The 25,397-nt window shown below is 38.0% G+C and overlaps 1 protein-coding gene across 1 annotated transcript; it reads right to left on the reverse strand.

The window, feature by feature from the left end:
* On the reverse strand, window positions 1-25,318 carry spg7 (SPG7 matrix AAA peptidase subunit, paraplegin). Its single transcript, XM_079598188.1, has 17 exons — window positions 24,802-25,318; window positions 23,946-24,045; window positions 23,729-23,812; window positions 20,475-20,716; window positions 19,565-19,704; window positions 17,856-17,958; window positions 17,644-17,769; window positions 15,849-16,011; window positions 13,235-13,408; window positions 11,676-11,800; window positions 8,691-8,793; window positions 7,232-7,342; window positions 6,282-6,397; window positions 4,087-4,243; window positions 2,298-2,458; window positions 1,998-2,075; window positions 1-640 (listed from the first exon to the last, which is right to left on the reverse strand). Exons 1-17 carry the CDS (start codon window positions 24,973-24,975, stop codon window positions 425-427), a joined length of 2,373 nt encoding a protein of 790 aa, XP_079454314.1. The 5' UTR covers window positions 24,976-25,318; the 3' UTR covers window positions 1-424.
* Between the last annotated feature and the right edge of the window lie 79 nt (window positions 25,319-25,397).

The following is a 25,397-nucleotide window of genomic DNA, read 5'->3' on the forward strand; positions in this document are numbered from 1 at the left end:
CAAATATAATAATTTATTACATATGGTGCAGAATATCCACTGACATCACAAGCTGGCAATGCTTACCTGGTCTAACAAACCCGGTTTGAGCTGGTCTGGAAAGACGCTTAACTACTGTTTTAAAAACAGATTTCGTGCAATTCTCAAAGGAGGTTTCTACAACTCTTTAAAAGAGCGATTCCTTACTGAGAAGAACAGTCTTGCTCTTAAATGCTTGATTGATGCTTATAAGTTTCTTAATCAAATGTCCTAAAGACATTTCAAATATAACTACAGGCCATAATGATCAGGTCAACGAAGAACACGTGTTGTTCGGTCAGTCAGATCAGGTCTAACTGGAACATCGAGAACAACAGACACATTTGGGGTTATTTTCTTCGCTTGAACGCAGAGTTTTGTCGGATGGTGTGTGTCTGCGCTCGCCTCACGCTGGGCTCAGGTTGATATCGTCGTCCTCCGGGTCTTTGCGCGGTCTCTGGCGTCTGCGGGGCTCGTCTTCTCCGGTGTCCTGCTTGTCTCTTTCGGCCTCCACCCAGCTTTGAGGAGCAATCATCCTCTTGGGTCCGAACGGAGAAGGTCCCAGCAAAGCCTCGATGTCCTCATAGTTGACCACTTCCCTCTCGAGCAGGGCATTAGCCAGCTGAAAACAAGCAAGCACACCAAACTAAATCTTTAATTTGACTATTTTTAGCTTCAGGGTTCGTACAGATCCTGCAAAATCAAGTACCAGGACTTTCAAGGACTTTTTAGTTTTTGTTCAAGGACTACAATCAAAAATCTCATTTATCAAACAATATCTTTATTATCTAAATGAATAATTTAATCGTTTATTTTTATTTATCTATTTACCTTTGTTAGTTGTACCAAAATGGTACAAATAAAGTGCAGCACATGCAATGACTGGCAACTTTAACCATTGAAAGGATACGATGACAAAGATATACTTATTCCTTATTCAAACTGATTTTTTCTCCCATGAATATATGAAGAATTGAAGAATCAGACTTGAAGAATGAAAGCTGTATCATATACTTGTATATTTATATGAGCAATATCACACTCATAGCCATGTGACATGCCTCTATATCTATATCAGACGGACTGCAGCGTTAATTGTGTGTGAAAAGATTGTTTTATTAATAAAATAAAATTGATTTCCCATATATAGTTTTTTTAAAATTCAAGCACTTTCAAAGTTCTTCTTCATAAAAATGGCTGTTTTCAAGGGTTTTCCAGGACTTCAATTTCAAAAAGTCAAGTACTTTAAGCACCTTGTACGAACACTGTAATATGTAATTTCTATTCTCCATAATTAAACAAAGAGGAAATGCCCATTTTGGTAGTTTTTTTAATAATATAAGATACATACGAGAATAGAGATCTCAGAAAGTTATTATTATTAGCTTGATTATAGAAGCACTTTAACATGACATCCTATCCTGGATCATTTTGCATGCATAAAATCTAAAGTTTTTGAAATTTTTAGCGCATGTCCCTGTGAGTGCAAGCTCTTGAAGCTCCGCCCCCTGTGCCAGGAGCAGCAGCTCATTTGCATTTAAAGGGACAGACACAACGTTGTTTTTGCACACCCTCAAAAAGTGGCAATTTTAACATGCTATATACGTTCTTGTCTCCTTTAATTTATTTTGAACATCTGAGATGGATTATCCAATGTGGCTTTCTGTGTCTATAAAGTTTCAAACTCACATTAGATGCTTTTAACAGTAATAAAGCACATAATCAGTACCTGAGATTATCATTGCCACGCTTATTTATGTTTTTGTTCTAGCCGCAAGGTCACGAAAAAAATAAAAAACTGATTCTAAAATCATTGTGTATCGCCATCACATCTGGTTAGGCATTTTATCGCGCGTCATGGCGTTGAGTGTGTCGTGTCTGGTTAGAGACACAGTGTTGAGAACATTCTTAAAAAAATCTTAGAATTTATCTTCATTTCTTAACTTCTTTTTGGGGGGAATTGATCAAGCATGTCTTACCAAAATAAGTTTGTCTCTGTTGTCCAGGAGCAGTTTCTCTGTGCGCCTGTAGGCCTGAGCTATTAGCAACTTAGCTTCCTGACCATGGGAGAAAGGAATAGAAATAAATAACCACACACACACATATTCAAGATAAATGAGATTTAACACGGACATGAGCCTCTCTAACATTCAATTCAATTCACATTTATTTGTATAGCGCTTTTCACAATACACATTGACACATAAAATAATCGCAGCCTTTGCCAAATCGTGTGCGGTTTCAGTGCGATTAATGTTAATGTATGTTCTTGTACTCACATGGTCCATCTGCTGCTGGAGGCCTTGGCTGAAGGGTCTCCGTCCAATTCCTCCCTGATCATCCTCAGGGAAGGACATCTGGCCCACGCTGGCAGCCATGCCGTACTGCTTCACCATGGAGTAGGCCACCCGCGTCACCTTGCGAAGGTCATCCTGCGCACCTACGAGGAGCTTATACGTTATCATTCGGAGATCGACTACTTTTGACTGACAACATTCCAGCCACCGGAAACACTAACTGATAAAGTGAGTCGTACAAAACCTTTATTTTTAGTAAACTCTGTGCACACAAACACTGTAGTCAATGCTGGAGTTGATGTGTAGAGCCGCTGGTGACACTTCCAGCACAGTCTCATGTGTCGAGTCTTCTTAGTGTTTTAAAAATAGTGATTTTGATGCTATCATAGAAGCGCCCTGTGCACTCCCATTCAAAAGGCATTTTGACAGAAAACGAAAATACGGTCAATCTTAACAGCAGGGCTTAAAAAAAATAAAAAAATTTAATTAAATCGGTTCACTCGAGCAGAATCGATATTTTAACGTTTCCGTTTTTGTTTTCCTCGTTAAACATTACCGTTCCACAAACTGTTTGATTAGAAAAAAATACCGGTTAATAACGTTATTTTAATTTAGCCTATACTTTAAACAAATATGTATAAATAACACAAATTTTCATTCAAAAATAAGATAACACATGATAATTAAACTTGAACATTTATTTAATAACATTGTTAAAACCACAACAGAAATACCTGAATATGAAAACATAATATTGACCTGTTTTACTGGATCGTTAAGTTAGACAATCCAAATTGGCCCTCTTATGCCTAATTCTTTTCAAAAGAGTGATACAATTATTTGTACATATTTTTTTTGCATGAATTACATGAATAAAAATGATATAAACTGGACAATCATTGCTCAACTGCTCATCTCAAAGCAAACACTGCGCAACACATCCTTGCATCACATAACCAATTTCAGTCTGCTAATAAAGCTTGATCATTTAATGCAATAATGTTGTAAAACTACAACAAAAAATAAGTTAGCATTACTTCGTATGGCTATCTTCACGTTTCTAAGCATGTTTTAACTTTAACATACCTCTGAACATTGGATGGGTAGCCTACTGTGGGTGACAAATCTACTAAATTCATGATTGGTCAATGGCAAATAAAAATATTAAAGAGAACGATAAAATAACGTTATTAACCGGTTAATAGTCAATTTAAATAAACGTTTCTGTTCAGAACGATTAAAATTGATTTTGTTTTCGTTTTTCGTTCCTGTTAAAATTCCGTTCGTTTCCGGTTTTCGCTTTCGTTCCTTGAACCGGTTCAGGGCCCTGCTTAAAAGTGGCGTTTCCATTCTAATTATGCTTTTACACGAATGTTTGACTCTGGTAGATTAACAAAAAGAGCCTAGGTTGCAATTTGGTGAGAGTTACCCTTTAACTAGCCAGTCTGGATACCTAGTATCCAAAACACGTGCTCTAATGTCTTTTAACCATAGACATTTGGCCAAAAACAAGGTTTTTCTGTGTCTGACAGTTCAAATGGCTGATAGCAACAGGGCTTCGTAGTGCAGCGATTTGATTGGCTATTTGGGCTATCAATAATTTTTCTGTCATTCCTAGAAAATACATATTTCCTACATGTGTTTTTTCCTCCAGGGGGCGCCGTTGAGCACCAATCAAATCTGCTAATACTATTTCTTAGGTATGCATGTATAGTTCTCGCATTGATGGTGTGTTATGAGATGATATAGGTGTGTAGAATAGATGACATACCTGTGGTGACCTTATTGAAGGTGATGGCCTCAGAGGCTCGTCCACCCAAAGCCATGCACATTCTTTCAAACAGCTGCTCTTTAGTGAACAAATACTGATCCCTCGGCAGGATCTGAGCGAAGCCCAGAGCGGCATTCGTCCTGGGAGCGATTGAAACCTGGAGGACAAGGCTACAGATCAAAAGACCAGCCCACCACAACACACATATATCATATAATACACTGCCTGGCCAAACAAAAAGTAGTAGTAGTAGTCGCGGTTTAGATTTAAATAGGCAAATGCATAAGAAAAGTCTATGATTAGATCATTTTTGAATGGTTATTATTATGTATATATCATGTTATATGTTTGGCAACAGTTCTTGACCAACAAGATCTTTACCAAAAACGAATACACATCTTGATGGAATAAAAGTTGTGACGTTATTTCAAGATCTTGTATTGTCAATGCAATGCACTCTGTAAAGTCTCCTCCAGAACATCCCAAAGACTCTCAATGAACTTAAGAAGCCGATTCATGACGTTATCATCCTGTGGAATATGACCGTGATGTTCTTCATACATGGTTGTTTAATAAATGAAAAGCTACACACTCCATCAATTAGGGTTTAAAGAACTGTTAGAAACATAATAAACACTGCAATAATGAACCAATCATAGAGTCCCTATGATTAAAGTCCCTGTGGTGAAAATCCAGCTTTTAATGTTGTTTATATGTCTATGTGGTGTTTTTAATCTGCTTTAAGACAAACCGTGTGTAAGTTCATAAGTGGACAGCATTGCTGAGTATTTTCTGCTTAAAACTGCAGTGAACCAAAGACAGTCTCAAAAACACGGCTTGAAATCGCTGGTGTTTCTGACGTCACACACTACCTTGTAACCAATCAGATCAACGTGTGATCGTCAACCAGTGGATCTCTGAGTGAGTGAGTGAGTGAGTGGAGGCGGGGCTCATTTGCATATTCATATAACCACGGATACTAAATGAGGCAAGAGTGTCAAATTACATTCAAGCTATTTTAAGGCATGAATAAAAAAAAATTAAATGAAAAAACTTTTAAACATGTCAAATTAGTGATCAAAGATGAGTTTTAAGGGATAAAATGATTGACTACAGGAGGACTTTAAGCATTTGCCTTTTTAAATCCAAACTACGATTTTTTTTTGCCCAGGCAGTGCATAATGTATAATACCTAATAATATAATACAGGCACAAAATAATGTAATATATATTCATATAGTCGTAATGCCACACTGTCATTCACTATGTTTCTATCCACACGTTTTTATCCGAGTTAAGTGATATCGAATGAAAAAGGCCTTATGAAAACTCGATTGAATTTCATGAATATCGACTCAAATGAAATACGTTCGGTCGATTTTATCTTGATCGGTATACGGCTTATGCGATGAACGCTGATGGAAACGTTATTTGCCAAATAAATAATGTACTTAATTTTGTCAAGCAAAACTTTGTTCGCAAATGTTGGCTTGAATGTTGTGCGATTCAGTGCGAAAATGAACGGAAACACCTTAAAATGTCTCAAATCAATTCGATAAACCAATTTGATCGCAAAACAGCAGTGACGTCATTACACACAGGTTTTTATTCGCTTTAAAGCCGTTGGATGGAAACACACTTTCACCAGCTTTATTCGCATGAGTTTTTTTACCGAACTTCAGATAATTCGTTTGACAAGTGGATGGAAACTTAGCTAGTGTCATTCTTAATTCAAAGTAAATTGTTAATTTATTACTAATATCCATTTCTGATAATCCCAGGTTGCTATGGTCACGCAGGTTAGTTTACGTATCAAACTCTTGGCCAAGAGAAGCAATGTGAACTGAAGATGTCCCCTCCCGGCCACCATACACACAAGTTTCATGGACCACGTTTATTCAGGTGAAACTGTAGAAAATGTGTTTTTTTTTTACATTTTCATAAGCTGAAAATGTTTTCAGCTTATGAAAACCACAAATTCAAAATTAAAATATTGTGAAAATGTTTTCATAAGCTGTAAGCCATAATCATCAAAATTATAACAAATAAAGGCTTGAAATATCTCACTTTGCATGTAATGAGTCTATATAATATATTAGTTTCACCTTTTAAGTTGAATTACTGAAATAAATGAACTTTTGCACCATATTCTAATGTTTCCAGTTTCACCGGTAGTAGTTTTTGACAGCATTTACCTTCATGACAGCTTCGGTGTGTTCTAGCAGCCATCCGACTAAAGCGTGACCGGACTCATGGAAGGCCACAATCTTCTGCTCTTCTTTAGATAGGATTTTACTCTTCTTCACACTCCCTGCATGTCACAAACATTATCACACAGATGCTGACAGTGCAGAAACCTCTACGGCAGTGGTTCCCAACCTTTTTTTGTCTGAGACCCCCTTTTTTCCAAGAAAATATTTTAGGGCCCCCCTTCACATTTAATGATATTATCGTTCTTGTAAGCTTGCAGCATGGATGACAAAATATGTGGTTTTCAAACAAACGGTATGTTTACTATAACCAGATATGTTTACGCACAAATAATAGCCTATAATATTGAAAATATAATAACAAAAACATCAGAAGGCCCTTTGTAATGTAAAAACGTAAGCCTAGGAGTAGCCTATAAATTGGCCATATTTGAAAATGCAATAAAAAAGAAAGAATATAGGCGATTACTAAATGACTGCTGTCTGGGACTCAATACTTGCATGTTATTTGTGAGGCTTTAATAAACTTGCGTTTATTAACAGAATAATGCGTCTTTCGGAAGAACATTGTAGCCGGAACTACTTCTCTCTGTGTACGTCTATGACGAGTCACACAGGTCCTGGGCTACTTCGCAGCGATCCGAACCAGTGTAAAATAGTCCCAATGTAAACACTTATTATAGGAGTGCCAGTGGTTCAGGATAAGACAAAAACACGGATTGGAAGATGGATTCATGATGAACTTGCTCATTATATAAATTTTGAACAGAAAAAAGTTAAGGACTTCTATTTAATGCTCATTGCTCAAAACTTTTCAAAATATGACGCGACCCCCCACAGAGCTCGCTGAGGCCCCCTTGTGGGCCGAGACCCCCCTGTTGGGAACCGATGCTCTACGGTAATGTCACGGCACAGTGTGTTTATGAGCTGAATACCTGCGATGACTCTTTCCACAGCATACTCAAAGTTAAAGGTGTCGATGGACTTGAAACCCTCTCTGGCAGCGTGAAGAGCGGCTTCATTGCAGATGTTGGCGATATCGGCCCCTGGAAAATATGAACAATGTGGCAGATGTGGTGTCAGGTAGTGTCAATTTTGTCAGCTATTTCTTCTCAGTCCTATGCAAGCTTCTTTCCGCCACAGAATAAAACAATTTAAAAGATAATTGTGACTATTTCTCAGATATTGCGTGATATAAAGTCACAATTGTGTGTTATAAAGTCCAATTCTAAGGAAAACAAATAATTTTTCGCAATTGTGACTATATATCTTGCAATTATGACTTTATAACACGCAATTTTGACTATATCGCGCAATTATGACTTTATAACACGCAATTTTGACTATATCGTGCAATTATGACTTTATAACACGCAATTTTGACTATATCGCGCAATTCTGACTTTATAACACACAATTGCGACTTTATATCATGCAATTCTGATATAAAAGTCAGAATTGTGAGATAAAAAGTCACAATTACCTTTTTTATTTTTTATTCTGTGGTGGAAACAAGCTTTCAAAATAGTCCTGTCAAATGTACTTGTACATTTTTTATTATATTTAGTTAATGTTATGTTTTTGTTTAGTCAAGTTTTATTCGACTAAATGTCTGGCCATTTTAGTGTAGATTTAGTCAGTGTAAACACAGTCAAATTTTTGTCATGCTGCATAATGTATAAATTAATAATCATAATTATGTTGCTCAAAATTAAAATTGCTACTATTATTATCATCATCATTTAAGAAATTAATTTTTTTACATTTCATCAAGAGTTATTGCACTCTTTCACATAAACACAAATCACAAGAATGTCAACTCATATGCATGGTTCATTTTATCTCATCTAGTTTCCTGATTTATTATAGGAATTATTTATTATTATTTTATCATAAAGTAAACGAACACAGTATAAAAACAGGCAAAACTTCTCTCAAAAATAAAAAAGGGTGGAATTCCTATTAGTAATTGCAAATAATTAATGTTATATGTTAGTGAATAATGCTTTTCCATTAAAACAACATAAAATACTGCATTGCCACACAGAGGTTGAGTAAGTGAATTTTTTCAGCATTAACAATCGCAAAAATAGACGATATTCATGTTTGGATTTATTATAGTTCATCACTGAGAGGGTCTGACCTCAGATTTAGTCACAGTAATAATACAGTAAACAGCACGAGTGGATCGTGAAGAGACACAGACTGACTTAATGAAGATCGCTGACCTCCAGCTTACTTGTTTGTCAGTGTTTCTGTGTTTTTACATCATCAGCGCCGCGTCCGCAGTGTAGAGAAAGCGCGTGCGCATGGTTGCCATCGTTCATTTTTCGTTAACGAAATGAACACTAGTGCCAGGAGATTCTACAGTCACATATTAAAAACATCACTGACCGCTGAAGCCGGGGGTAAACTCAGCCAGACGCAGCGAGTAGAAGTCCGCCGGCCGCGTCAGCTTCAGGATCTTCAGGTGTTGCTCGAAGATTTCCTTCCGCTCCTAGAACACAATCAGCAAGAGTAAGAGTAAGTATTGAATATTTGATGACGGTTGTTGAATTATTGAGAATTAACCCACTCCTGAGATGGTAATACGGCTAATATGGAAGTGGAAGTGGTCATTACATCTTTGGTGTGCATTAATTTTCAATAACTCAACAGACAATTATTCAACGCATACTACGATTTCCACCACACATATACTCTACCATTCGAAAGTTTGGAATAATAACGTTTTTTTTTTTCCTTTGATTCTCACTAAGGCTGCATTTATTTGATCAAAAATACAGTTTGTTTGTTTTTAAAGCTTCTGTGGCTATTTTCATGGTGAGAAATTGATGGTAAAACGCTTTCAGGTTTTTACCATTTATTTTCGCTGAAAGCTCTAAAACTATATGTGAATCTGGACCACAAAACCAGTCACATGGGTCAAAAGAGTTAAAGGAGAACTCCGGTCAATTTTAACATTGAGCTCAATTTTTAGTAAATTTGGAGTGCTGTCAATACAGAGAACAACGACAAAAATCGGTGTTGCCTACACAGTGTTATCCTCTTTTTAAAATTTACACCCTATTGAATGGGGCAAATTTTAAACCTGCTTTTATTTCTCTTATCATCCTTGATGTGTCATACAAGTGCCCAGCCATGTTGAGTGATTCCTTCAGAGTGAACACGGTGAATCTGACTGCAGTAGATGTGAAAGATATGAATAAAAATGAATAAAAGCAGGTTTAAAATTTGCCCCATTCAAGTCAATAGGGTGCAAATTTTAAAAATAGGATAACACGGTGTAGGCAACACCGATTTTTGTCGTTGTTCTCTGTATTGACAGCACTCCAAATTTACAAAAAATTGAGCTCAATGTTAAAATTGACCGGAGTTCTCCTTTAACTGAGTAAAAAAAAAACAAAAAAAACCATATCTTCTATTATTAAAAACTTGTCATCCTGAAAAACAAAAACAAAAAAACATCTGGTCCCATCGGTTTGAGAATTGATTGAAACTTCTTCCGACTGGAGTTTGCTCACCAAGGATGCATTTATTTGATCAAAAATACAGTAAAATTTGTGAAATATTTTTACAATTTAAAACAGCGTTTCCTATGAGAATATACTGTATGTCACATGATCATGATCAGAAATCATTCTAATATGATGATTTGATGCTCAAATTTGATCAAAAGTCAAACACTTTACACTAAAGTGTGTAACTAATAATAACTAATAATGAACTAATAATGAACTAACATTTTCTCAGGATTATTTGAAAAATAGAAAGTGCAGTGAACAGCATTTATTTAAAATGTAAATCTTTTGTAACATTATAAATGTCTTTACTGTCATTTCTGATCAAATGAATGCATCTTGCTTAAGTTAAAGTATTTTTTATGAAATCGTATATCCCCAAAAACTTTGTGCCATGGTTTTCACAAAAATATGAAGCAGCAAAAACTACAATAATCTGAAATGTTTCTTGTGCATCAAATCAACATATTTTAGTGATTTCTGGAGGATCATGTGACACTGAAGACTGGAGTAATGATGCTGAAAATTCAGCTTTGATCACAGGAATAAATTTCACAATTTTTACTGTATTTTTGATCAAATAAATGCAGCCTTGGTGAGCAGAAGAGACTTATTTTTCACCATTACCAGATTAACAGTGATATATAAATCAGGGTTTCTGCAGGGTTTAGTCAGTCAAATTTAAGACTTTTTAAGACCTTTTTATGACCATTATGATTTAAATTTATGACCTACACGAATTACGAAAAATAACTTTTATATTAGTCGATATAGATAATTATCACGATAAATGTCAAATCTTTATTTCTTTCAAGTTTAAAGGCATATTTTTGCTCCTAAGTGAAAGTTGTAGAGCGTTAATTGTGGTTTTAAACTACCGGTACTCTTTATTGTCAGAACATATCATGACAAACACTTGCCAAACAGGAGAACATTTCACAAATCTGATGTAGAACATTCAAACATTTGACATTAGGTCCTTAACAAAATTAAAATCTTTATTGGAAAACTAATTTCTTAGTTTCTGCATGTGCTAATGGGGGTCAAGTCTTGAAACAGGTTTGTGTTGACTTTGATATCTTCATGAAATGTATGAAAAACAGTAGCCTAAATACATTATTAAATACTGTAATTATATTCCATTAGTCCTTTAATATATTGTCTACAATAATAATATATTGTCTACAATAATAATAATACAAATCAATATGTATATCTCACATGGTGCAGTTAATATTAATAGGCTAACGTTACAGTAAATCCGTGGTAAATGATGGGAATGTGTATACGGAAAAGCTTCTGACTGTATCGCTGCGCACAGTGTTTCTCCTGTTCGTCAGCGCCGCTTCATCTGCCTTTAAACCGGTTTAAAATCACTGAGACATTTGTGTTCCTCGCTGAATTCAAGCGCTTCTCACTGGATCTCGTGACTGAAAACGATCAGAGTAAACGCGTCTGCTCTAGTGAACTCGCGCTGCGCTGCCGTTTGGACTTTGAGCCGAGCGGATATATGGTCTGTGTGGCGCGCGGTTCAAATTAGTTTTTTCGTTCCGCTTTTGCCGCATTTAACATTATGCCGCCAGCGCATTTTTTGGGGAAAAGGCAATGCTAGAACCAATGAATGAACGAGCATATCAATTTAAGACGTGGCTAAATGTAATTTATGACCTTGTACGGAAAATCCGGACGTTTTTATGACTTTTTTTAATTCTTATTATTAAATTTAAGACATTTTATGACTTTTTATGACTCCGCGGACACCCTGATAAATTTAATGCACTCAGCGAATCTTCATAGTCAAGTTATCAATCAGAATCAAGACTTCTGTGGCTGCTGCGTAACTTTGACCCTTCGTTACCTGAAGAGTTGGCAGGTCGATAAATATGTGCCTATCAAGCCGGCCCGGTCTCATGAGAGCGTTGTCCAGAACATCTGCCCGATTAGTGGAAGCCAGGACGATCACATGATCTGTGGTCCCCATTCCTAGAAAACAGAGATGGAAAATTATGTGTTAGTGTTCATTCTTTTTTCAGAGTCACAAACTTAAGGATTTCGAGGACCTGTATTTTTTTTTCTTTGTAAAAAAAATTAAGCAAAACAACTATTATTTTCAAAGTGCAGAGGTGTCAAGTAACGAAGTACAAATACTTCGTTACATTACTTAAGTAGAAATTTTGGGTATCTATACTTTACTTGAGTAATTATTTTTCAGCCGACTTTTTACTTCTACTCCTTACATTTTCACGCAATTATCTGTACTTTCTACTCCTTACTTTTTAAAAATAGCCTCGTTACTCCTATTTCATTTCTGCTTGTTTTCATTCCGGCTTGTCGTCGTTCAAAAAATGTCCAATTATACAATAGATCTGAGTCCCGCCTCCTGAACACACATCGCTAAACTGATTGGCTTTGTGTTTTCTTTCTAACTTGTGAGAGACTGTCCGCGCGGCGCGCTGTAGTTACATTTGGTTGTGCGAAGCGGCAAAACTCCTCCGAAGGAAACCTACTGTAGATGCGGTAAGCGAGGGAGAAATTAATCAACAGTTTTGTGCTCAAGAATACGGGGCAAATCGAGTCAAATATTGTTTTGGGGACAGCCGTTTTTACAATATTGCCTGTATGACAATCGCGGGATAAGTGGCAAACATAATCGTTAGTGTGTGTGCGTGCGTGCGTGCGTGCGCGCGTGTGTGTGAGAGAGAGAAGAGAGAGAGTGTGTGCGTGTGTGTGAGAGGGAGACTGAGTGTGCGTGTGTGTGTGTGTGTGTGTGTGTGAGAGAGAGAGAGAGTGTGTGTGTGTGAGAGAGAGAGAGAGATAGTGTGTGTGTGTGTGTGTGTGTGTGTGAGAGAGAGAGAGAGAAGAGAGAGAGTGTGTGTGTGTGTGAGAGAGAAGAGAGAGAGAGTGTGGAGAGAGAGAAGAGAGAGAGTGAGTGTGTGTGTGTGTGTGAGAGAGAGACTGAGAGAGTGCGTGCGTGTGTGTGTGTGTGTGTGAGAGAGAGAGAGTGTGTGTGTGTGCGCAACCATTATAGTGTCAAAATATCCCCACAAAGATGGCAATATCCGAAATCCTTATATGCGGCTGAAACCGGTAGCCTAGTGCCTCACAAGTTTTTCAACATTTACATTTTAATATATATAACATTATAGTCATTATGGCCTTCAAATTTTTTTTGGGGGATGCACTATAGGCCCCTTTGGCGCGGTCTAAGCTTTTGTCCTTAATGGCATTTTTTGCCTTGCATTACTTTTACTTTTATACTTTAAGTAGTTTTAAAATCCAGTACTTTTACACTTTTACTTGAGTAAAAAGCTTGAGTTGATACTTCAACTTCTACAGAAGTCATTTTAAACCCTAGTATCTGTACTTCTACTTGAGTAATGAATGTGAATACTTTTGACACCTCTGTCAAAGTGTTACCGTCCATCTCCACGAGCAGCTGATTGAGGGTCTGCTCTTCCTCTGTGTTCGAGAAGCCAGACATGTTTGTGGACCGCTTCTTCCCCACGGCGTCGATCTCATCGATGTAGACGATGCATGGAGCTCGCGCACGAGCCTCTTTAAACAGACTTCGCACTCTTGCGGCACCGAGGCCTGGGTGGGGAGAGATCGCTCAGATGTAAATATTAATGGCATTCGAATAATAATCTCTGATGTAGTGCTGGGCGTTATGACCAAAAATCCATATCACGGTATCTTTCAAAATTATACCGCTTTCACGGTATGATGGGATTTATTAATTTTTCCAAAGCAGTACTGGGTGTTAACCACATTTTCACGATTATGACAAAAATCATAATTGTCGATTATTGCCTTGAAACTGTCATTTATAGTAATTGTAATTATTAATTACGATTATCACAATTTACATTGAATGATGTTTTTAACAGCTTTATGCCATTGTTTGAAGCGACTGCATGCCATATTGTTATATCTAAATAAATCGGCTGAAAACTCTTCCTGAAAAACTTTCATTGCTTTTCTGTAGCGTTAAGCCTCAGATGTACATTTTTTTATATTTTTTTATTTAAAGAAACCAAACTAAAAATATTCATGGTAATATAAAATAAAACCCTAAGATAAGCTGTAGAAAAGAAAAAAACACAGAATAATGTAAGTGGACTTTTTGTAATTGAAACCATTCTGATTAACCATTGATTATTTTATGAATTTAATAAAGAACTGTCTCGTATTCTGTCCAAACACACTGCGTCATCTACGTCAGGTGACCTATAAATGCGCAAAAACTGTTTCCATTGCAGTTTTGCGAAATATATTTCTTTATCGAATTGCCTGAAAAAGCACCTCATGCGAGCGTGTAAACTTTTTTTTTTGCGATTAATGGGAGTTTGTGTGAAATTTACGAGTTTCCATTGGCCGTATTTTCAATTCGCAATTTGAAGGCTAATGGAAACGCCAAGTTCCCAACGTTGTTAAAGCAACATACACCGGTATTGCGGTATATTAAAAATTAATATTACAGTTAGAGATGGGAATTGATAAGAATTTTAACGATTCCGATTCCATTATCGATATTGCTTATCGATCCGATTCCTTATCGATTCTCTTATCGATTCTCATTGGGTGAGGGAATAAGTACAAATTTGTTTGTTTGTATTAACTCGCTTTAATATCTGATCAGAAGACAGAGCACATATACACAAATTAAGTGTAGCAACCTCAGAACAAACCTAAAAGTAGGTGAGCTACTTCTCAAAGGAAAGTCCAGGGACCTATAGCATAGGGCAGTGTTTCTCAACCAGTATGCCATGGCACGCTAGTGTGTGCCTTGAAAGATTATCGAGAAGAGTGCCTTAGTGCCTTCACATTCATTGGTCCAAAAAAACACACACAAAAAAACTGCCATATGTGCCATAAAAACGAAAAACACAGACTGAAAACAGTCAAGGAAGAGCTTGTGCCTTTTGGAATATTAACAGTGCTCATTTGGATTCAACCTGAAACAAGTGTGTGCGCTAGTGAGTGAGCGAGAGTGTGCGCGCGCGTGTGTGTGAGCTTGTGTGTGTGTGAGTGAGCGTGAGATAGTGTGTGAGTGAGCATGTGTGTGTGAGCGAGCGCGAGATAGTGTGTGAGTGAGCATGTGTGCGTTTGTGTGTGCGCTAGTGAGTGAGCGAGAGTGTGTGCGTGAGCGCTAGTGAGTGAGTGTATATGTGCGCGCGCGTGTAAGTGAACATGTGTGCGTTTGTGTGAGTGAGTGAGCGCGAGTGTGTGAGTGAGTGAGCGCGAGTGAATGTGTGTGAGACGGCACGTGATGGCTGGTCGGAAAGTAACACGGCGTCCCGTTAAAGGCCTCATTACTTCTAATGTCGAACTTCTGCCTCTGCCATGTTTGCCGCGTTCTGAATCAAAACAACGCAGCGCGTGTGTGACGTCATGACACATTTGCAACAAGCGGAACTGATACGCAGAATCGATACGCAGGCATGCTAACGGTTCCAAGGAATTGATTCACTGGGCACCGGTTCTGAAGAAGAATCGGTTCCCATCCCTAATCACAGTGTTCCCACACCTTGGCTAACTTCAAATTCAAGGACCTTTAAAGGACTTTCTAGGTCCAATACCCTCAAATTCAGACTTAATGTGGGTTGTGGGAACACATTTGTTGAGTCGTGGGAACAAACGTTGGAATACCATCGTAGAGTAGTTTCGTGCGCACGTAAACGTCATGGCAACGTACAACACAAAGTACCTCACGCGGGAAACACTGTAAATGCGCGTAACTAACGAAAATCAAGCAAGCTAGTGCGCATAGGCCACGAAGTGTTGGAGAAATAACACATTAGCGCACCGGAGGGAATAATATGATTTTTTACCACATAGTAAATTCAAGAACTTTCAAGGACTTGTATCTATGTATATTTATTGTCAAAGACTTTCCAGGGCCTTTTTTTGATTCACACACTTTCAAGGATTTCAAGGACCCGTGGGAACCCCGATATCATAACACAAATAAACACTGGTATTCGGTATGAGCCGGTATACCGCCCAGCACTACTCTAACGGTGTCATTTACCTCCAATCACCTCCACAAACTCTGACCCTGCCATGGCAAGGAAGGGCACCTGAGCTTCTGTCGCCACTGCTTTAGCAAGCAGGGTTTTCCCACAGCCGGGCGGCCCCAGAAGCAGAGAGCCTTTCGGCACCTTGGCCCCGAGCTGAAGGTATCGGTCCGGATTCTTCAGAAGAAAACAATGATCGTTAGTTTTCTTCATACGCTCGAGTCTATGGCAGCCCATGGAACCGTTTGCGGGAAAGTTATGAAATTTGGCACACAGATTGAGGACAGTCTGAAATGTTACCATAGCAAATTTGGAGTCTCTAACTCAAACCCTCTGGCGCCACCTACTGTCCAATTTTGCACTGACGTTTATGCAAATAACTTTTGAACCGTAAGTGATAGAAACAAAATTATTTTACCTCTGATTCCTTTTTGATTTGATCCAGATTTTTTTTTTACCCTCTGGGGTCGGCAATCACGCCGGCGTGATCTGCTCGCTTTTTTTCCTATCAGTGCAAAACAGACTCAAAATACTCTGTTGATTTTGATCTTACATAATCATGTTACACATGATTCCTTTTTGATTTGATCCGAAAAACTTTTTTTTTAACTCTTCCCAGACCATTAGACCATCTTCAGACCGAAAGTTATAGAATTCATCAAACTGTGCTTGACAAACGAGCAAGGGGTAACAAATAATGGCTAGACATTTTTATTTCATTGATTAGATTGCACCATGTGACGTAATTTTCCCGTCATGAATTTTATTGAATTTTGAATTTTTTGAAAAAACTTTTTCCAGCTCCTCCTAGACCGTTGCTTCGACTTTCACGAAAATTTAATTACTGAAATTGAAATTATTATGTTCAGACCATGCAAAGTTGCAGAATTCAAGTTGATTCGTCAAACCGTGCTTGAAAAAAAACGAGTGGACGAATTCGAGAAAGAGCACGCCTCTAACTCAAACCATCTAGCGCCACCTACTGTCCAATTTTGCACTCTCGTTTATGCAAATAACTTTTGAACCAAAAGTGATAGAAACAAAATTATTTTACCTCTGATTTGATCTGAAAACCTTTTTTTATTTTTAACTCTTCCAAGACCATTGGAGCAATTTGCACAAATTGAATTAGATCATCTTCAGACCATGTCGACAAAGTTATAGAATTCGTCCAACAGTGCTAAATTTGACGGAGAGCACGCCAAATCGGATGTGAGGCTATATTTCCACAACTATTCTGACTAAACTTGAAGTGTGTTGTGACAATCATGACCGGAGGGTACCTGCACAGTACCACCTAATGGTCAGGAGAAAATGGCTATTTTTGGCTATAACTTCTAAATAGTTTGAGCAAAAATCACGAGACTGGCCGAGTTGAACAATATCTCATTTTGATTCATAAGAATGATTCAATGACTCACTCATTAAGACTGTGACTTACCGCCACCTACTGGCGGTTTTAGTTTCATATTTAAGTGATCATTTACTGATACTGATTTCATTTGATTAATAATATACGAACTAGTGTCTTATTATTCTAATTTATTTACTGATTAAATGTAAAAAATTTACATAAAAGACAATGCATGCATCTAATAACGTTAGATTTATTTCTTCTAATTTGTACCTTATAAAAGGTAAAAATGCCCCTGGAATACAATTTGTTAATCACCCCTTAATGAAAGTTAATTTCTTGCATTATGAATTGTGATGAGACATTTCAGATCGTAGATTCAAGTAAATCTGAGCATGAGTAACTAGAAGATATTTGGAAATAATGTTTTAGGCCCAACTTTCCGATGCCCTTACCTTTAGATAGTCCACAAACTCTTTGACTTCCATCTTGGCCTCATGCATACCCGCAACATCTTTGAAGCTTATCCCTTTCCCAGATTTCCCATCGACAATCGTGAATTTAGCCATCTTCAGCTGATTCTGGTGGAGCAGACAGACGATTTGACATCACAAAACACTTCATAGTAGAGACTAAAACTGATACAAATGAAGAAATCTTGACTTACGAATGCACTGAAGCCGCCATCTCTCCCACCCATTCCTGCCAGTCGGAAGATGTACCAGAGGATTGCCACCCCAATGGCAGCCATACCAAGGGCATAAAGGGCACTGTGGAGGAACATACACTGATTAGAGGTATTCTGTCATGATAACCGGCGATTTTAAAAGTGCCCCAATTATGCTACTTTGTTTTGGAGTCTCCTAAATAGGTTTACATGCATCTTAGGTAAAAAAAAACTTTAATTTTCTCATAATATACATTGCGCATCCCCTCTTTTCTCATAGTGTCTGAAACGGCTCAATTAAGGATTCAGTCTCTCTAAACCCCACCTTTCCAAAAGCCTACTATGCTCTGATTGGTCAGATGGCTCAGTCTGTTGTGATTGGTCAGATTACTCAGTCTGTTGTGATTGGTCTACTCTGCTCTGATTGGTCAGATGGCTCAGTCTGTTGTGATTGGTCTACTCTGCTCTGATTGGTCAGATGGCTCAGTCTGTTGTGATTGGTCTACTCTGCTCTGATTGGTCAGATGGCTCAGTCTGTTGTGATTGGTCAGATTACTCAGTCTGTTGTGATTGGTCTACTCTGCTCTGATTGGTCAGATGGCTCAGTCTGTTGTGATTGGTCTACTCTGCTCTGATTGGTCAGATGGCTCAGTCTGTTGTGATTGGTCTACTCTGCTCTGATTGGTCAGATGGCCCAGTCTGTTGTGATTGGTCTACTCTGATTGGTCAGATGGCTCAGTCTGTTGTGACTGATCTACTCTGCTCTGATTGGTCAGATGGCCCAGTCTGTTGTGATTGGTCTGCTCTGATTGGTCAGATGGCTCAGTCTGTTGTGATTGGTCTACTCTGATTGGTCAGATGGCTCAGTCTGTTGTGACTGATCTACTCTGCTCTGATTGGTCAGATGGCTCAGTCTGTTGTGACTGATCTACTCTGCTCTGATTGGTCAGATGGCTCAGTCTGTTGTGGTTGGTCTACTCTGCTCTGATTGGTCAGATGGATCTGCTTTGGCAGCAGAAAACAGTCTTCTCACCATGTGAACAACACAAAACAAACTCTTCCAGTCTCAGCTACAACTACAGTGTTTAAAGGGATAGTTCACTTTAAAATTAAAATTCTGTCATCATTTACTCACCCTCAAGTAGTTTCAAACCTGAATTAATTTATTTCTTCTGCTGAACACAAAGGAAGATATTTTGAAGAATGTCAGTAACCAAACAGTAGTCTGTACCCATTGGCTTCCATAGTAGGAAAAAAAAATACTATGGAAGTCAATGGGTACAGACTACTGTTTGGTTTCTGACATTCTTCTAAATATCTTCCTTTGTGTTCAGCAGAAGAAATAAATTAATACAGGTTTGAAACAACTTGAGGGTGAGTAAATGATGACAGAATTTTAATTTTAAAGTGAACTATCCCTTTAAGGGCGGGTCAAAGTAGACGCTGTTCGCGGACAGCCAATGAAAACCATAGGCAGGCATTATGCAAATGAGTTACAAACCTACATAGGTTTGCACAGGAAGTGAGGCTGAAATTACTGACGACTGGTTTCTGCAGTTCAGAATCGATTTGCCGTGCATTTTGATCTTTAAAACTTTGCAGACCGTTGACATTCACAAACAGCTCTATTGCACACTGCATGAAATGTAATATTTGAAAAAGCATAATTTTTTTTTCAGCTGGCGAGGTTTAAAGTCCAAATTACTCACTTCCCAAAGAAGCCTGTGCGCTTGTAGTTCACTGGAATTCTGTCTTTGGCATCTATCTTCAGTTCTTCTTCCGCTGCTCTGAGCTTCTCCTCAAACTTGTCAATATTGGCCACTTGCATTCGGTACATCAGGGCCAGTCTCTACAACAGACAACAGGACAATAATGAAACAGGAATTGATAGCAACATAATGATTACAATTATTTTAAAGGGGTGGTATAATGTCGTTTCCACAAGATGTAAAATAAATCTCTGATGTCCCCAGAGTGTGTGTGAAGTTTTAGCTCAAAATACCCCAAAGATATTTTTATAGCATGTTAAAGTCACTTTTTGAGGGTGAGCAAAAATGCACAGTTTTGTGTCTGTCCCTTTAAATGCAAATGAGCTGCTGCTCCCGGCACAGGGGGCGGAGCTTCAAGAGCTTGTGTCCTTTTACCTCTCACACACACACACACACTGAACATTTCTACAACTTTTAGCCTTTTATGTTCAAACCAGAGTCAGACAATGATGGAGAGACTCGAGAAGAAGTGACAACATGTAGAAGAACAGGACATTTCTGAATGGTTACTTGATGAATTTATGTAGTTTAAGTGTAGTTATCTTCTAGTCATAGATTAGCATATTCTGTCTTGATAATCTATAAATCGTGTTCCGGGGGCGGGGTTTATGTCAATTCTAGGGTTGCTGATGTCACTAACCCGGGAGGAATGTCGTGTAGTTCCTACCAGCCGTTTGTTGTAGTCCTTAAAAAGCAAATATCTCCCTTTGCTTATAACTTTGAGCGTTGTAACTTTGCAGATGTTGTTTATGATCAAACAGCAACATTACACACTAACTACAGTTAGAAAAGTGCAATCATAATCAACCCCCCCTTTTAAAATCATTAAATCTGATGTGAGATGACGTACAGGTCTCCCGAAGATGACTGCTCCAGGGTGAAGGAAGATCTCGACGATGTCACTCTCTGGCACCACCTGCACTCGCGACACCTCTCCTTTGGCCAGCATTTCATTTACAAAATCATTCCAGGATATGTTTCCCCCACTGGTATTGATGGAGTTGAGCAAGCTCATGATGACAGCGATGATAAAAAGTGTGCGCAGTCGCTCCCTATACATCTGATCCTCCTGCTCTCGTCTCTTTTTCTCTTCTAGGAAAAAAAAAGAAAGAAGCAAAGTCTAATTTGGCATGAAAGTATATCTGGCTGTCTGAATTATTTGAGTTGGTCAACAAATTGCATAATCGACTGCTGTCCCAGTTAACCTGATGTCATATAACAAGAAAGAAGCAAATTTCAAAGAAATAGGACAAATAAACACAATAGACACAAATTAAATAGTGCTTTGAGTTTTTCAGGTGCATCTAGCCTAGTACTTAAAGGGCACCTATTATGGAATTTTGAAATGTACCTTTCATGTAGTGTGTAACATAGATCTAAGTGAACAAAAACATCCTGCAAAGTTTGAAATATGAAAGTGCACCGTATATAAAGTTATTGTCTTTCAAAAGTGAGAGTCGACTCTGAGTCATTTTTATGAATCGTTAGAAGACCGAAGCTTTTTCTCTGACTAGATGACGTCAACTTGTCAAGTTATTTGAATACGATACGCCCACTTATTGCGCTCCAAGGCCAGCAGGGAAAACATCAGGGCGACGAGACGCTGTGTTCTGAAGTGCGACTCAAAAGCAAACTTTTTTCATCTGCCCAAGGAGGAGCATTTGAAGACTAAGTGGCTACAATTCACTATACCACAGAAGTATAGTCCGAGCCTTGTGCTTTGTTCGCGTCATTTTGAAGACGATTGCTTTACCAAATTAAATGCAATCAAACTTGGATTCGCGAGCTGGCTGATATTGAAGGAAGGTTCATTTCTAAGTGTATTTGCATCAGCTTCCTCCTCCGTATCACAACCTGTAAGTGTTATTAATAATTGTTGCTTTTATGTTTTATGTAGCATGCTTAATAATTATTTTGTTTGTTGTGTAAGCACCGTTTAGCTTCTAGGTCTTCAATGACAATTGTATTGAGATATGTGAAGTGTTTGTCGTTGTTTTCGGGGTTGTCTTAAAGCATAGAGTAAAACCTCGTAGTAACGTAACTGTTTTTTTGTTTTTTTAAACGTTATGTTTATGCATCGGGCTAACGCAAACAAAGACTGATTGTGCTTTTACAATATGAACTCTGGGCTATGCTCGCACAATCTCTGCACAGAGTATACCAATCACAACTGACTGGGTCCTCTGACCAATCAGCGCAGATTAGCGTCGCGCAAAGGAGGGGTTTGGAAAAACGAGTCGTTGAACGAATCATTTGGGAGTCGGTGAGCAAATCCGGTAAAAATAAATGCATATTATACGACAACAAAAGTGTTTTTTGTCATTGCATGCATGTAAAACTGTTGTTTTACAACATTAGGAATATTTTAAATGTCATAATAGGTGCCCTTTAAAGAGATACTTCAGGATTTAGCATTAAGCTTTGTATCAATAGAAAACCTGTAGTATTTTAAAATTACTGTGCTTCCCTCCCTCATATCCCCTGAGACGAGAGATTTATGTATTTTTTTGTCTGTAAAAAATCAGTTTGAAACAGATTGTTTGAATGAATGCTTCAGTGCCTCATGAACACAGGGACGTGCTGCCACCTACTGGCGGTTTTAGTTTCATATTTGAAGTCGGCGTTGCGATTGTCTTTTCTTCTCTATTGTGATGCGTAACGGCTTCTCAAACAAGAACAAATGTAGGACGGGACTTAATTTCATCATTGGGAATTGATGTTTGTCAATTGCTATAGACCCTTTTACTGTTTGTACACAATGATGACGTAGCAACGTATGCGCGCGCATATAGAGCATCACAGTCCCGCCCACAGCCCGAGAGGGCTTTGGTGCCGGAAGTAAATTTCCCATTCATTTCTCCCATTGACTTTTGGAAAAATCTGTATCTAAAGAGTTTTAGAGCATGTCTGAGGATAACCAGCTACGGCTGAACTCATAAGCATACAACATATCATTTCGAGTGAAAAAACGAAGAGAAAATCCAAAAAAAGGCAAAGGTACAAGACTGTGTACATATTTTCATTTCCGAGCGGAGGAACTACTCATCCCATAAACCACCGCGCCTCACTGAAGTCGACTGAAGCCAACCGCGAAAGAGCCTTTTGAGTGAATTTTATATAGTAAATGTGTAGTTAATAGCAGTTCTTTCAGTAGTAATCGTGTAAATAAAAATAATAGTGTTTTATATAGGTATTGTGTATTGAATTTTATATTTATCATCGTGTATTTTATATTGTGTGCGTGTGTGAAAGCGGTTAACGATAACGTTAGCAACATGGTGCAGTGCTTTGTACCTGACTGCAAATCACCGCTCAGTCTCAGTCGTCAACACATGTGTTCAGTCAGTGTGTAGTTTGTGTGTTTATTTCAAAGCCCTTTATGACACAGGACACTCTGCTGACAGGACAGGTTGAGGTCCATGCTCATTTTCATGAAGTTATAGTTCATTCTTAATTGTAATAACATTTAATGTATTTTCTTAATATCCACAACGAGTGTAAATTAAAAAGTGATGGTCAGCAAACCAGAAAGTGCACAGCGCCACCGGTCTGATGCATGGTCTGCTCTTGGACCATCATATTCAGTTTATTAACTTGCCATGAATTATTATACAAATGTTCAGTAAATGCATGAACAACACCACTTCCGTTGCCAAAATGCGCGCGCAACTATTTGATCACGTGGGCTTGTAAAAGGGTCTATTGCCGGATCTTATGCGAGTGACAGGTTGCCCCGCCCTCACACACGTAAACACGTCATTACAGGTGCTAGTCATACAATTTATGATTTCATGTAATATTCAAATTTTCTGGGATTTTGATTTTGTGGGTTTCATAAGCTGTAAGCCATAATCATCAAAATTATAACAAATAAAGGCTTGAAATATCTCACTTTGCATGTGATGTGTCTATATAATATATTAGTTTCACCTTTTAAGTTGAATTACTGAAATAAATGAACTTTTTGATGATATTCTAATTTTATGACCAGCACCTGTATGTCCTTCGGGGGTGATAAAACACTTTGTTTTGGGATCCTGATTACTTCTACAAGGTATATTATTTTGTGATGTAAACTATTGATTCAAAAGATTAACAAAATACCTTCATCCTCCTCTGGGGTCTTCCCTTTACCACCCTCTTTCTTTTCCTGTCTTCTGTTGGATGTGCTGAAATAATGAGCAGTTCCTGAAAGATGTGAAACACATTCCCATTATGCAAAGCAACATGAGTCAGAACAAGCTTTAAGCTTCATAAGAAGTCGAGAGCCGTGCATCACTACGTTGTCTGGTGAAAACATTCAAATAAACCTACTACTTACCTAAAAGTTTCCACAGTTTCATAGGATTTGTGACCAATTTGTGGCGACTATGGAATTCAAGTCCAATAAGCCTTGGGATTAAAGGCTTTTTCAAAATGTTCTGTGAAATGATGGCAAGTTGGTTAATCATCCAAGTAACATCAAGGGCATGCATAATCATAGACACATACACTGGCAAATATACAGGCCTGTCGATATTACCTGGTATTATTATAATAATCAACCTGCAAGTTCCCTTTTGGCCAAAATCTACCAGACTCGTCATGGTTATAGCACACATTTTTTCTTAAAAAATTGACTTAAATGGATAGTTCACTCACAAATTAAAATTCAGTTATATTTACTCTCCATCCCTCAGACATTCGTCTCATTCGTCTACACATTAATATATTTTTGAGAAAATCTGAGAGATATCTGTCCCTCCATTGACAGCTACGCAACTACCACTTTAACACTTCAAAAAGTTTGTTTTTCAAAGATTGTAAACGAAATGCATATGAATTGAGCGTTTTTTTATTATCATCATATATAAAGCAATCGAGTCTCTTCATAAAAATTTGGACTGAACCGCTCAATTCATATGGTTTAGTTTTACAAGGATCTTTTAAAACCGTCCAAGTGGTAGTTGCGTAGACTGTCAATGGAGGGACAGAACGCACTCAGATTTCATCAAAAAATATATTAATTTGTATTCTGAGGATGAAAGAAAGTCTTACGGGGTACGGAAAGACATCAGGGTGAATAAATAATGACAGAATTTTCATTTTTAGTTTAAAAAAATCCATTTAACGTCACTGAACTTTCATATTTACATAAATAGTTTACATAATGCTTGGTCGACGTTTTAAAAACCCACCTGAATGCGTCCTGATTTTAGACCTCTTGTGTTTACAGTCAGTAAAGACGAGTATGAAGTCACATCGTTCTCCAGGAGATTTCTGCTGGTTTGAAAACAACTGAGCCGATTCGACAACGACCAAATTCGTTTGTCGTAACATTTGCTTCCACGCAGCAAAAGTAGCGCTGCCATAGTAAAATCTGGTTTATCGTGTCACTTCTCGGATCAAATACATACTACACCAGAACGAATGCCAGTCTTTAATGTGACCTCTTAAGAGCTGAACTATCACACAACTGCCATATACATAATGATTCTGCTGGTCTTATCCAACACAGCCAAATATAGCTGCTGATAAATAACAACCGCGTCTTCTCCTCGGATATTTCGGATATATACAGAGCAAATAAAACGTTTAAATAAAACAAAAAAGCTGTCTTAAATGATACAATTACAAGGACATTATAAAGCCGTGAACTCTATTGGTGTTTACCGCACAGGCTCGGGAAACATGTCTGTTGAACTTTCACCTTCGGAATCAGCCAATCAGCGATGGAGACAGCTCGAGAACGGGCTGACGGGAAATGTCGTTCTACTCGCAGTTGAATAACCAG

The sequence above is a fragment of the Phoxinus phoxinus genome (assembly GCF_949152265.1).
Source record: "Phoxinus phoxinus genome assembly, chromosome: 2".
NCBI classification, from domain to species: Eukaryota; Metazoa; Chordata; class Actinopteri; order Cypriniformes; family Leuciscidae; genus Phoxinus; species Phoxinus phoxinus.